Source organism: Genypterus blacodes, unplaced genomic scaffold (genome assembly GCF_046128005.1).
Source record: "Genypterus blacodes isolate CSIRO-AG114 ecotype Tasmania unplaced genomic scaffold, CSIRO-AGI_Gbla_v1 ptg000032l_1, whole genome shotgun sequence".
Taxonomy (NCBI): Eukaryota; Metazoa; Chordata; class Actinopteri; order Ophidiiformes; family Ophidiidae; genus Genypterus; species Genypterus blacodes.
The window spans coordinates 1,218,884-1,234,337 of NW_027466845.1; the positions used below are offsets into that span (position 1 = coordinate 1,218,884).

Sequence of the window (15,454 nt, forward strand, 5' to 3'; positions counted from 1 at the left end):
ATGAACGAGGGCGAGATGCATGTCGCCTCCACATGCTTCACCCGCCACAGACGTCAATCTCAGTTAACCTTTACAAGTGAAGTGGTGAAATGTTCCGCCTGCTTCTTTGCTAAAGCACGCAAGTCGTTTTTTTCAATTCTTTATTTTCAGGTTTGAGTATAGATGTCATTAACTAACCCCATTCCAACTGAAAAGAGGCCTAATCGATCATAATAAAAAGCCTGTGTGTGTGTGTGTAGTGTGCGGGGCTATGAAGATGTACTCCCTACACTGAGTTTGTCTCTTGGAGTCCACGTCTCCATTATCTCTGCGTACACTTTCCTTTTTTTCCCCTCTGCGGTCCGTCAGACGGAGCGTAAGTGGTGATTTGTCTGTGCGATACTGATGTGAAACGCAACCATTAAGGGACTCTCTGGGTCGTTAGAGTCGCACCATTCCAAAGTGTACGAGCACCAGCATCAAAAGTACAAACTGTCCCAGAACTTTCAGCCATGTTGCACTTCTGGACACGCCCCCACCCCCTCCACCCAATCAGTGATGTCACCAGTGTCTTTAACCTGCTGACTGAAGTGAAAACATTGCTGTAACGGCATGAATTGGGTCATGACCAATCAGGGAATACGCTTGAAACTCAAGAACACGGAACGTAGCATTCGTACAATGCTAGAGATTTACAGATTGTACTTCATACTTCATTTCAATTAACATAACACTAAACTACTGAAGTACAGAGTGTACAGACTGACGCTGGTGCTCCCTAATGGCCGACAGTACGGGGCTGAAAAGGCACAACAACAACATAATTCCCTTCTTTCAAACAGATCATTTGCATGTTGATTTCATTTGTAAATATTGAAAGGACCACTCGGATGTTTCTGTTGTGTAAACGTCCACAGGCAGCTTTGGTTGAACCTCTAATCACTGTGGTCAGCGTCTCAGTGAGGCTCAGCGGACCTGACAGGCCCGGGTGGTTTCCCTGTCATTTTGATGGCCATCAGTTCGATTTGCTTTAAGTTTCCGTGACTTCCTGACTTCCTGGGGGACGGCGTGGAACCCACAGAGATATCTTTTCCGTCATTTTCCCCCCCCCCCGTCTTGTGCAGTTTGTGGAGATAAGACTGGCTAATATTAGCACTGCCCTATAAACACGCCTTTCCAGTCATCTTGTCATTTTCCACAGTGGAAAAACCCGGGGCTGAATGAGGCTTTGTTCACATAGAGATCACATTTTTGCAGCTTGTGTTGTCGGTGTTCTCATGGAATTCAATCACCTCGCCGCCTCCCACAAAGGTTACCTGATTACCTGTGCACATCCTGCGTCGGAGCTTACGGTGTGTTTTAGGGCGAAACGGGTGAAATGCTCTCGTTTCCAACCTGCCGCTCAGACCGGGTTCACACGCTGCATGTTTGCGATGGCTGATACGCACCGTGAAGCTGCTCACATTCAGAGGAGGAACAGCTGTCAGCGTAGAGAAGCTGCTGGGTTTTACTTACCGCTGCATGATCACTTATGATCTTTCACCGTGTGTTATTTTACCTTTCAGCTACCTACATATATTTTGCCTTTAAAGAAACAGTCAGTGAATGCTGTGTGTTTGGGTTTTCAGAGCCTCGTAGGGAGCCGATATGGCAAAATACGACTCTACGTGATTCTGTTTGTGGATCTGCGTCTGAGCGATTATCCCATGTGATGTTAGAGGGGAAACAAACCGTCCATTTTACATTTCTCAGCTCTGGGCTTTTCAAGGCTTTTTTTTTCTTCTTTTTTTTTTCTCCCTGTGAACAAGCGAGTGTGTTTGTACGTCTGAGGAGGTGTGCAAATATCCTGACAGCTGCGGAGCGAGGATCACAACTCACTGGAGGGGTTCCGGCCCTGACGCAGGGAGGCAGGGCCGCGGTGACAGTGAGGAGGATCCGCCGTGATGGCTGACCCCTTTGTCTCTGACCTTTTAGCCGGAGAAGCAGCAAGTACACCTCATTCTCCGCTCCCGGTTTTCTCTATCTCAGACCGGGCTTGGTATTAACGCTCTGTTGGACCAATTAGTATGAGTCAGAGAGGAAGCTGTTGTCCTGGGGTCATTACCTGAGATGATTCGTTTTTAGAGATGACTTTGCCCGTGCTATGATTCACTGCTTCCATCCATTTAAACCCCTCCGCCAACTTTTTCCCTGCTGCGGGCTTGTTTTGTAACTGAATTAGTATCAGATGAATCAGTCTTTTTTTCTGTCAATATTTAACCCTCGCCTAATGGCTTATGTACAAAGCCGTTGCTGTGCTGCGCCGACGGGGATATAAATGTTGTTCATTGTTGTTCTTTGCACGCTGCCATTAGACCTGCCGTTACATCTCTCCTCCGTCTTAGTGTTTGTGTTGTGAGACAGGCTTTAGTTCTCTGCGTGTGTGTCAGTATAAACTTGACAAACACCGTGTTGATAATGGGAAAACTGAGAAAGATCTGAAGATGGATGTTTGGGGATGAGTTAGAATTTACTAAGTGTTATTTTCTGAAATAGAAACGTGTTAGACAGTATTCTGTGCAGGTTATGAAACAACTCAAGTACAAATAGGAGAGGGTTTTCTTCTTTTCTGGATGCCTTCATGTCTGTTTAAGATCTGCTTCGACACTGAGCTGATATCCAAGGAAGAAAAGCTACTGTTTGCTGCGGTCACGGAGGAATATACTTGGCATGAAAATTGTAAATCCGCAAATTGACCAGAGAGCAGACAGCTACGAGTGTGCGGTCCGCCCGTGGCAACATGCCATGTGTGGGCTAATGTTACTGTGGAATAGCGAGGCCTCATTTGCCTCGTATGTTGAAGCGAGACACGGGAGACGGGACCTTGGCCCCGTGCCTCTAACAAGTTGTCAGAGGGCTTTAGATGGTGTGACAGAAACGCGGCCCACTCTGCATGAGTCCCGGCGAGCCACTGAATCATCTGCGAAGACCCGGCGAGCCCGCAATTTGTAAACGAGAACGACGAGGTGGACAGTGCGTGACTCAGCCGTGTTTGGAACTCTTAACTTACTAAGCTCACAGCACAAACGGCACCGTTAGCACAGCGCCGACGCAGATATTAAAAGAGAATACTTACAATTAGTGCCACTCATTTCTAACATCCATTACTGACTAATAATACTGTGAAAAGGCTGCAGGCTTTATTTGTTAAAAATATTCACCGCTAGTTAAAGTACCTGTGAAATAGAAGTAGTAATAATAATGAATAGTCCTCGTAATAATCTATGAGCTCAGACCGGACAGAAGAAAGGCGACGTTGAGTAAAATCGACGCGTCTGAAGCAAAGGGTTTATATTTACACCAGTGTGAGTCAAAAGGTTGAAAAGGTCTGATGGAATGAGAATGGAAGTGTCCGCTCCTGTCACTATATTCTGTCTGGAAAGAATCTGTCACCTGTCTAACACGGTTGATGCTGATAAGTATTCCACTCACAGATTTTGACGAGGGATAGTTTTCAAGAGAGACACTTCTATAATTAGAAAAGAGCCCCAGCTGAAGTGTGGGCAGTGTCGGTGCCTAAGCAAGCATTTAATCTAAACCTCATCATATATACACATACTGATTTGTGGCTTAGCGGAACAAACCGTCACTGATAAGGCAGCAGAACAACAAAGTATTGATCCTTAATTGGCTTTATAATAAATCTTAAAGACGCGTTTTCCTCCGTCTGTCCCTAACCGATCCATATGATCTATACATACATGCATACATGTGTCTTTACAGTACAAAGACACATGTTGGTTGAATCCTGTGTGACTAAGCTGACCTGGACTTACACGGTTCATTATGTGTGTGTTTTTTCCCTGGTAAGTAAAAGATTACATAAAATGACCCGGTCCAGCGTCGTATCCAGGGGATGTAGGAGAGTGCATCACCAAATTGCCTTGAATTACGATGCCACACGTAAGCTTATGTCATCAACTTCAGGGCGATTGCGTTAGTTCCTGGCCGGCTCTGATGCCAGCAGGGATGGTCCCTTATTCTCCTGCCTCCCGTCTGCCACAACGACGCACAGTAAACAATTAAGAGGAACAAATAGTGAGAAAGCTGAACTCTGAGTCACCGGCGGCAGAGAAACGTCAGCGCCGAGAGCCACGAGCACACGGAGGAGGCCCCCCGCTCCCCCGTGTGATAAAGCACAGCGGCGGCCGCCTCTGTGACGGAGCGCTGTTCCATCTGCATCTCTGGGCACTCAGAGACAACCGCCGCACAACGCCGGCAACAATTCAGCCCTTCCACTCTTTTTGAATACAGCGTTTTACTAAGATGCGTCGTCGCCGTTGCCGAGTTTGTCACAGCTGTTCCCTTAATGCAGCGCTCCTGCCATCCACCGCTCTGTCATTCCTGTTGCGAACGTTACCAAGAGACCATCGCACGACGCAGTGCTTAGTCATCTGTGGGAAATGCAACCTTTACGGTGTCCTAGTGCCAGAGCCCCGTCCAGCCACGGCCAAATGACATCAGCGTACAGTCGCTCTGTGCGGGCAGGAATGTAGTTTTCATCTGATAAGGATTTATTTTTTTCAACATAAGGCCAATTTGTTATAAAAATAAACTATCAAAGAGATGAAGAGTCAGAAGTTTACTTTATGCAGTTTAATCCTGTGCCTGGACTGAATGTGTTGACTGACAGGATGTGGCTCGTGGTTAGTTGTACAGGGACTGTAGCCGCCACGCCCATGAGCGGAGAAGTGTGTGGCGTGCGTGCGGCGTGTGTCGTGGTCATCAGCAAAAGTCGGGCACATCTCAGTCGCCACCACAACGACTCCAGCTGTGACGACAAGGCTAGCAGCTAGAACCAGAGCTAGAAATAAGAAAGTTCAGAGAATTAGATGAGTCTCTTTCTTCATTTATTTTCCAGGGCCTTTGCTCAAACAGTGTGGTTGAAAATATATACACACACACAACACCCTGTGCATGAAAACTGAACCGCTGTGTTTATATTTGTAATATGATGATCAGGTGTAACAGAATACACTCAGGAGTGCACCTGACTTGATATTGATAGCTACTTTATATTAGCTCAATGTAATGAGGTCCTTATGGAATCCACCAAATTCACCTGTGGCAGTTTGCTGGAATGAGATTGTGTGTTGTTCTCTCACACACACTATGGGTTGTTTCTAATCCAATATGGCAGCCGCTCACTTGAAGTGATTTGAAACCGGCCTGTTGTCCTTGGACCCTGATCTATGAATCAGTCAGTTTGCAGGATTTCATATTGTAGAGACGTTACAGTATAATACGCTGTGGTGCGGCGGTCTCTATGACGGCAAGAGAGGGTTTGTGAAGTTGGCACATGCTCAGATGCTCGGCACTGTCACTTTAAGGAGTGATTGGTTTAGAATGAATGAGGACAGATGTTACAGCGGCACTGAATACTTACAAGCGCTGTCCATTGTGTCCCCGCACAAACGGTGTCTCTGTTTTGACTGTCAGTGGGATGGCGTGTGATCTTTGGAGATAAGAAGACAGAACTCGAACCGGAGGCTGCGTTTGTCGCACAGCGCCGGGGCTCTGCAATTGAACTCCCACAACCTCATCTCCTCTCACATCGGAGTATTAATAGAGGGCGTATGGCATGTCGCTCTGTGAATGGGAGAGAAGCAGGGAGAGTATGAGGGGGAGGGAGAGCAGGGAGGGAGCGAGCGAGGGAGATTGACTGTAGCGTAGTCGTATATGTCAGCCTCTGAAGCTGCTCGGGTCGTTCGGCTCTCTCACGCCATTGTTGTCGTTGTGAAAGAGGCAGAACAAAGGACTCCCCACGTTATGGAACCCGCTTTGCCTTTTGCTAGCTCATTTTCTACAGCTGTGCCATCATCGCATCCTGATGGAATGCTGTGAAAATGAACCATAATAAGGTCCACAGCTGGCGTCAGCAGAGCAGGCACACAGTCAGTGACAGGGGAGAGGAGGAAACTGAATAACAAACTGTGGCATCTTCCCAAATCTTTTTCATTTTTGGTCTGGGGTCTTCCTGGGTTCATTGGCCTCATCTGCCAGAGAGAGAGAGAGAGAGAGAGGGAGCGACAGAGTGGCCGCTGATAAGGTTTCACTCCTTGCGCTGAAGGTTCTGCGCGGACATCGCCGCGGCTTATTTGTTGAGGGGGTTGCTGTGGATACTGAACGGTGGGGAGGCTGCACTAGAGCCAGCGGCAGGAGTGAGCGAGCCTTCGCCTGCTGCAGAGAGCGGCGCTATGGATCAGGAGAGACCGAGCCAGGCTGAGCAAACACGAGCTTCCCGCTACACTTGACGCGAACGCCACATCGAGCCAGCAGAAGAGACGGAACGCCGTCCACCTACGCGGCTCCAGCTGCGCCTGACGCCGGCGTCTTCCTGGATTTGGCGGCGCAGTTAGTGGAAGTAGACGGCGTAGATCCTCAGCCCAGCCAGATGTGGTAGCACAGCAGGTCATGTGGGTTGGGTGAAGTGGGAGAGGGTCTGGTGGACCCTGGAGCATCTCTTCCTTCCTTCCTTCCTTCCTTCCTTCCTTCCTTCTCTGCGTTTGCATGAATGACAACGGCTGAATGAGAAACAAAGCAATGCGGGCAACAGTAAGTAGCAGCCAGATCTTTTGTAAGTAAAAATTTCTTCCATTAGTTTTATCAAGTTAAATGTAATGAATGACACATTATTGACTTGGAATGTGACTGAGGTTGAGGATATATGGAGAGAAAAAAAGAGAGAGAGAGAGAGATTCTAGGAGGGGCACACACATGCAAACAAGTGTGAAGCGCCTTGATTTTGATTAAATTAGAACTCCCGTGCCCCCCCCCCACCCTTCCCCTTCCCCCTCCCCCTCCCCCCCAGCACTTTTCCACCCCCACCCCCATCCACACTTGCCGCTGACGCTGCCTGTGTGGGTGTGTACGAGCATATGAGGTTGTATGTGTGGCAGTCAAAGGGCTTCTTCCTCCAGCAGCCGAGCGGATGAATGGGAGCCGAGTCAGAGATGGAGGTGCTGATGATCTCTGTGCTTGAGGAGAGCCGTAGCCAAAGCCCTTATTCAGGGGAGTGTAGGTTCTATGACAGTGACTTCCAGAAGAGTGAGGTAAATGGCACCCACACACAGTCTGAGGCATCTGAGAGTGTGATGATGTGTATCAGCTGAGAATGTATAGGGTTTGTCGGGGGGAGAGCGATGGATCGGATGGGAGAAGTTAATTATCTCTGGCAGTGTGGACGGACAGATTGTTCCGGTATTTTCATTTGGCTCCCGTCACTGGAAAGCGAGGATGTCATAAACATTGAAATAGTCTCCTCTGTTCCCGATTCTCCTGTCTTTTGTATTAGGAGAAGCAGCGTGATTCAGTGTGTTCCTGGTTTTGTCGGCATTGTTCATGAACTCCACTGACCAGAGCCACATTGTAAAAGATTCATCTGAGGAGAGATTTCTAGTTTAGAACTGTTTTGTATGGAAATATTTTCAACCAAATGAATCAGGTTAAACAGAGTCGTCAAAGGTGTTTTTATAACCAAAAATATAAGAACGTATTTTTAAAAAATCAATGAAATTCATTAGTTTTTAGTCAAAATATTTTGTTGTATTGTGTTGTTTTATTTTGCAATGTAGCCGTCAGTATCTTGTGTTGTTGTCGTCATTGTAAATTGAGTTTAGTGAACATTATTTAGGGATGAAGAGCTGAAAAGCCTCCCTGACTGTAAAAACAATAAAGTGATATATAAGGGTATATACAGTGACATATTTATACTATATATCATTTACAAACTAAAGGTTAATGTCCATTTACTCAGCAAAGCTACTTGTTGCCCAATGTACATGTTAGGTAGTCTCACATTCATTTCTTTTAGCCAGTCAGAAATGATTCTTTACATTAGAATATTAAAGGTCCTTAATGTTGTCTTTTTAAATAAACAGCTCTGGTGACGTGAACACAAGTCTGTTTGCATTGTACTTGAGTAAGAGTAACATTCTGTATTCCTGTCTTTAACCAGTCAGTGGTTCATGAAAACATCCACAACGGCTTTACAAAAGCATGTTTTCTCTTTTGTTTATGACCGACATTAAAAGGTTATAAAGACATAAAAGGGTTCAGTGTGGAATCTGTACCATGATTGGGTGCAGCGTTGCTAGGCTCAGTTATTGAACTAGAACAGTTACAGCAGACTGAAGATGATGAAAACATCTGTGTTGGTCCTGTTAAAATGTGATTTAGCAGTTTAATGAATCTTTACCCCCTGCAGATTGCTGACCAGTCAGCTCTGGGGGGAACTTAGCGTTCCTCAGGAACCCCAGGAGCGGTCAGAGTGCCCTGTTTGACTCACCAGCCTGGCTTTGATGTTTGCACTGCTCCCTAATGTTGCTACATATTAAGCCTCACGGTAATAAGTGCAGATGAGCTGGGTTCTACTCCCCATCTGTGCCACATATGATTTCTCAATGACATGGGAGTCTGTCATCAGTGTGACAACAGAGGTGGAACCAGACCATTGTGATCTTTCCATGTGGTTTACATCAATCTGTCAAGGTCTTGTTTTAATGCTGGAGAGACTTTCACACACAGACACACACACACACAAGGCTGAGCTGTACAGTTGGATTAATACATTTATACATTTCACACAAGACGATGTTTTGTTTTCATTTCAAGTGAATTTAGTGAACCGATGTTGAGTTTCCCCCTGTTTTCTCTGCAGGTAATCCTGGTGCAGGTAAACCCAGGTGAGGCCTTCACTATTCGACAAGAGGATGGTCAGTTTCAGTATATCCCAGGTAAGGAAGCTGCTTTTATTATCATCATTATAGTGTTGAGCTTTTAATGTGTCAGGGGATTTGAGTGCGTCAGATAACATCTTCTCGATCAGATCCTCATAAAAGGAACATTCTGTCACTATAAACTGGTTAAAGGTAAGTCAGGTTAGTATGATCACTAAAAACACAACCGTATAAAATCCACTGTAGTTTTATTTACGCTTACATTCTCCCTACTTTCCCTGGATTCTGCTGTAATTTTCCCAGCTTCCCTTCTTTGTTCCCGTTCGGATCCGGTCTTATCGTGTGTCTAATCCATTTTATTGAGTGGGATGTCAGATTCACACAGCAGACAGCCACCAATAAACCCATGCCGCGCGTCTCTGAGTGGTGTTTGTAGACGGGTAGAGCTCTGTAGGGGTGAACTGACAGCACGTACTTCCCCTTCTGTTTGAAGGTGTACTGCCCCTTGTACTGAAGGTGTGTTTACCATCCTATGTGGCAGGTATTCTTCCTAGTAAGTCAGCTGCGTGGTGACAGAAGTCGCTGCCCTCCATGTAGCGGTTCTTGCTGAATTTCTGGTTTCTTTTCTCTTCCCAGCAGTTATGCAGCCACGACGTACACACACACACACACTCTGTCTCTCAGCTTGTGCTTGTGTAAGAACGTAACACAAAATAAAACCACAAAACACAACAGGTATTTACATTAATTAAGGAATATTTCTGATGCGTTTTATCCAAAATCCCAAATTCCACTAAATCATCAATCATCAATTCAATGATTTTGTCTGCATTTGACACGTTACAGAAACCTTAGCCCCCGTAAGAGTCTGTGGGGATCTGTTGTGTAAAGACATTCATTATTATACAAAACAAAACGTTAAATCTACAGAACAATATTTTGATACAGAGATGCTGCTGACATTTTTTTCCTGTTTGTTACATTACATTATTACATTACGATCATTTGGCAGACGCTTTTATCCAAAGCGACTTACATTTCATTACATTACCACCCTTCGCAGAGGGGGAGCAATTGAGGGTTCGGTGCCTTGCTCAGGGGCACCTCGGCAGGGACTCGAACCGGCAACCCTCCGGTTCCCAAGCGGAAGCTCTACCCACTCGACTACTGCCTCCCTAGTTTGTGCCAATATTGAGTCAGACATGTTTGTACATTTGTTACATATTAACAATGGTTGCAGATACGCCCTGTATAAATAGCAGCTCTGGCAGCGCTCCACTGTGACGGCACTCAGTCACACTGTGGGCTGGAGCTGTGTGTGTGTCCCACAGTGTTTGCTTTGGAATATCAGGATTCAATTGTTGTTTGGCACAAAGTTCTTTGTGTCCAACAACAATGTGCAGGTGTCCACTTTTAATTGTTCCTTACCCAGTTAAGACTTACCCAAAACATTTGATTACAGTGAAAATTTAGATTTAGATTTGTTAACTAGCTGGTGCTTTACAGTATTCCCAGGAAGGCAACATATCTCATATCCAGCGCCCTTAGATACCACAGGGGTTAAAACACTAACACAGAGTTTAAGGATACCACCTGCGAATACTGGCAACTGTCAACAGGCTTCTAAAGGGATTCATTGGAGAGCTCTGGCACTTTGGTGGTCATCTGATTTGCATGGACCTTAATCTGGCCGTATGGTATGCAAACATTTTGTAGAAAGGTTTTACAACAGCGACGAGAGCAGGAAGGTGAAGTGCTCACAAGATGGCCGTGACATTTGCAAGCGATACGCCCTAATTTATTACAATGAAATCTGTTGTTATAGTTACGACATCCTCTAAGACATCCTTAGTTTGGTTGGGACGTGTACCAACTGGTGCCAAAGATCAGAACTGTGAGGGAGGCAACCCCCAATACTTGCTGGGCCATTTGTATGGATCCAGTTAGTGCAGTTGAGTTCCATTTTGTGCATAGGGAGTCCTTGTATCCCGTAGGAGCTTTTCTTTGTTTGTAAAGTTTACTAGCAGGTCCTTTCAACGTAACGGTGTCTGTAAAAGTTGTTTGTGCAGTGGACAGTGGAAACAATGAGAAACGATATGATAGGTTTCTTTCTCCATGAACACAGGAAGTCACCTCTGCTCTTCTTTGTCTTATGTGCTCATGCAATCATCAAATGAGTTTCAAAACTGTTGCAATTGTCATCTTTGGGGGTCTTGTTGCTGTGGTTGGCTTTACCGCAGCTACAGGGAAATGACAAACATTAGAGTTCCCACTGGTGCACATTAATGTTCAGCAGCTGCTCTGATTCAGCAGTGAGTGTTCAATTCCCAGTGTCGGTTCACGGATGTTTTGTTGTTTTCTCCTATGTTTTCAGAATCTATCTTGGACACCTTTCCTTTGGCGGCCCTGTGAATCGGTTTTTGGCACAGTCGCCTCCTCTGAGCAAAGCTGTTTTTCCCAATTATCCTCCACAGTGATGGACGATAATGCCACACTCTCATATCGTCTCCAATAAGTGAAAGTGTCATTTCAACCAAATCACAAAGAAATTGCCGAATCTAACATTCTCCCAGAGTACCGCAGGCGGCACTGAAGCTCTCCTACCTGAAATCTCTTTAATCCAAATAATCCAACGCGATGTTTATGCTTTGATGTTGCTCCAAGTGAACTTAAATATCAGAGCACATCAAACTAAATAGCGTTCACATCCATTGTACAGGGGTTGTGGATGTTTTAACAGTAATATCAAAACCTCGGTGCCTCCAAAACCAACTGTCTACATGGCCACAAAAGAGTGGAATGTGCAGTGCTTTAGAGGCAAACAGTGACTGGATGTCTCTGAGACGTCGCCTAATTGCATTCACTTATCAACAGAGACCGGCAACAACAGCCCCATCTCTTACCCAAACGGTGTGTGTGGGCGGGAGGCCGCTGTGCTGCAGTGCACCTCCTGACCATCGGTTTGTGTGACCTGGTCGTTGGCTGAAAGCAGCGTATTGACAAAGCAGCGCTCCAGCGGGCACTCTCCCACACGAGCAAGCTCTGCCACTGCCTCCTCCCAGTTATACGCCCACGAACAAAACAAATGTGAATTGCTTTCACTCAATAATTGGTGAAATTAGATGGCTTAGATACCGTGTGTTAGATTGGGCTTTGGGGATAAGTGCCAGTGTACAGTATTCAGTCTGGTACAGTAGCTGGTGTGTTTAAACCTGAATTCAACCACTAACATTTTCATTTAGTGATTGTATTCTCTCTTTATTGTGCTTTTCTTTTCTTCCTTTTTTTGACTTTGCCACACTGCTCCTGCTGCTTAATCTGACAGCTGATAGAATGAACTGTCCACCGCTGACCAACACACAACAGTGAAACAATACAGTATGTTGATTTGGCGTCACGATGATGGAGAGACTTGTTGCTGAAACGCAGAGTTTCAGGAAGATGCGTTACATGTTATTTGTCTTGATAGCATCTATTTCCTTCTCGGCCATTGTTGGTGGATGTGCTGGCTTTGTGACGGCAACAATGGAGTCTGGCTCCAACACATTCAGGAATTGTGAATGGAAGACAGCTGGAGTACTTGTAGGAGGAGGAAGAGCTGCAAGGCCAATATTGTGAACAATTAAGATAAATTGTAGTTGCCCAAAAAAGAAGATTGATCTGAGAATGACGAGCTTTTTGTTTATGGCTCGCTCCGTAGACGACCTTCCATGACATTTCCAGGGTTCTCGGCCACTCGTATGTTTTCCTTTAAACATTAGAATTGATTGAAAAATAACAAATGATAAACGACGTGGTGTAATCTCCGTTGGTAAGTGAATGAGTTAGCTACCGTTTGTGACGCCTGCAGACCAGATGTTTTAACATGAATGTAATGACCTGTGTGCTGCTCCGGCTGCTGTGTAATATCTCCCAGCTGATGGATATTTCTTGTCTGTAGCCTTTGATTTGTCTCTTCCACATAGCTGAGGGCTTTGGCAGCAGTTCAGGTTTACATGACACAGAAGAAAATGCAGTGATCCTGCCGAGGCACAAAGCCGTGATGCACTGTGCCCTTCTCCTTCCTGCTCTTGTCTGACTGAGCTCCAACGGCCCCCCCATTACGAGCTGAGTAAACCTTCATAATAGGGAGTGAGCATACATGGTCTCTCCATCAGAGGGGAAACAAAGAGGAGCCACATAGATCAGTGTGACTGCTACTAACTGGCCTGTCACAGGGTGCACTCATCTCTCAGTGACGTGAATAGAGGGATGACTCACCGCTTGTGGTGCAAGGAGGGAGGAAGGAGCTTGTGTGTGTGTGAGCGTATGCATGCATGTGGGTATGCATGCATGTATGCACATGTGACTCTCGTTGTTTGTTCTCAACAATAGAGCCGTGTCCGTGTCCAGCCCAGTGTCGTCCGATCACATGCTTGTCCTAAACATAAAACCCCGAGTGTGTGCCGATGAAGCTGCTGTGACAAATCTAGAAATATAGGATGAACTAGATTAGGTGTATTTTTCTAGATTTGCTCCATCCCACATCAATTTGTGTATTCACTCGTCTATTTTTAGCTGCTGGATGTGCGTAATTGCCTCACGTTCGCACATGACACCCTCCCTTATCAGAGTAGACAGTCTTGTTAAAAGCAGTCTATGAAAGTAATGTGTCTCTTTGATATCTTCCAGGGTGGGAGGGTATTTAGCGAACATTTAGCATCTTGCTGCTTGCCATCTTCTTTGCCATTAGAAGAGATCTATGTGCTGGACGAGCCACCCTGGCCTTAGCCAAGAGCCCCAGTCCGCCCTCGGTCCACACTCCTTAGCATCTGCTCCATCTAACGGCTTGATCACTGATCACTGGCACTGCTCACCTGCTGAGCGCGGTGACTGGGGGGAGCAAGTCGGCATCAGGATCATTGTGTTCATTGTAGCCATTTCTTTGTCTCACTTTGTCTGGCGGTGATTCACATCACTTTAAATGATTCAGTCTCTAGTCAGTGGCTGAGAGCACCATGTAGCTCCAATGGGATTATTGGGCCTGACAGAGATGTGCCTGCCCCTACAAAATGCAAGACAGCTATTCTGGCATCATGACAAGGAGCCCAAAGTGTGTGTGTGTGTGTGTGTGTGTGTGAGAGTGTGTGCGCGCGTGCGTGCGTGTGCGACACCTGGCTTAGACTCGGTTTACAGCCACATCACCAGTGTCCTCTTGCTTTCTAACAGAGTGGAAAGACTGATAGGTTGTCCAGCCAACCCATCTGTCCACTTGTCCCTTATCTCTGCCTTTCCTGTGAAGCATCTCATCTCATCCCTGTTGGCGCTGCGCTCAGGTTTAGTATATTTTCCATCAGAGTGACTTCAGGTTGTCCTGTCCTTTGAGACTGAAACTAAGCAGCCAAAGCCGTGTGCAACATCTGACTCCAGGGTTACACAAACATTTTGCCTATAGGGGACAAATAAGAAACAATTCTTTATGTTTGTAAAGCAAATTGTGTCGACTTGTGGTCCCGGTTCCAATGGCATTTTGTGTGTGTAGCTCTTAAGCATACCATCCTGTCCAGCTGCTATACCTGGAGAGGGTGTGTGTGTGTGTATGTATCATGATGTCATATGGATGAAGCGGCGACTGAGTGTCATCAGCGTCACTTAGATACCTTTTTCCTATGAATGGACCTCATGATTTCAGAGTGGAATCTATATTCTGAGCAAGAACCTGACGGGCTGGGCTGTCATGTTCCTCTTGTTCATCAGAGGGCTGCGAGCAAAAGCAGCAACATGATATTCCTGCACTAATCACAAGCATGAAGGTTACCAACCCGCCCATCACACGTCATTCATGCCAGACCGAGGGGCTGCAGGAGGAATCATGAGCAGCTCTTCAAATATGAAGAATTAGGGAAAACTTTATCAAATATGAAGAATACATTTTTGAATTGGAGAGGATTTTAGTGTGATTAAAGGCAAAAATGTGATTAAACCATAAACGTGGACGGAATCAAAAGGAGCCCGTTGTTGTCAGGGTATACATGAAAGGATGCATGATGGTAGTAGAAGGCGACTCCCTCCTTTGAGGACGTGCACACAGAAGTGGATTACACTGATTATCCATTTACACGCCAGAATAAATAAATATTCATTTGCATAATCCAAGACTCTTACCGGGAGTTGATATACTTGGACTGCGGCTGATTTCAGTTGCATCAAGATGTGCAGTTTATCTCCTTAATGGCCGTAAGATAAATGTTTTAGAGTGCATGTAAACACGCCGAGCATGTCGGTGTGTATCCCCGCTGTGTGTTCTAGAGAAACCAGCAGATCCATGGCTGTGTAATCTGATAATGGAACGTTACACAATTGCAAATTACTACCTTCTGAATTGATGGAAGATCTTTTCTTTTTTTCTTTGCTAAGTAGGAATGAGGAAATGTGCAGTGCCGTACAGAAACCAGCCTTTGCCACAGTGCGGAGGAAACCAAACAATGCTGGTGTTTTAACTTTCAATTAGTGCTTTTCTGTTGTATTGGCAGTTTTCAGTGCTTATCCCTTCCTCTGCTCTGCTCCACTTACTAACCCCCTGTCAGTTGGTCTGCACGCCTTCCTTATCCTTTGTCCTCAGTATTTGTTGATAGAGAGAATTTATTACCCCCAATTAGTAATCGCCCCGGCTCCATCTCTGTAAAGCCGGCTTCTAAAATGGTTCTTCTAAAAAACTCATGCGGTAACGTTTCCCTTAACAGACAGTCTGCCTTTATCTATATGCTTGTGTTGATTTT

General features: G+C 45.7%; 1 protein-coding gene across 2 annotated transcripts in view; it reads left to right on the forward strand.

Moving 5' to 3' along the window:
- fndc3a (fibronectin type III domain containing 3A) overlaps positions 1–15,454 on the forward strand; it is a 40,868-nt gene that overhangs the window by 5,915 nt on the left and 19,499 nt on the right. For both annotated transcript variants that reach the window (XM_076145964.1, XM_076145965.1), the window contains one exon: positions 8,678–8,753. In XM_076145964.1, the coding sequence (XP_076002079.1) occupies positions 8,678–8,753 (76 nt within the window). The remainder of the gene's footprint in view (positions 1–8,677; positions 8,754–15,454) is intronic.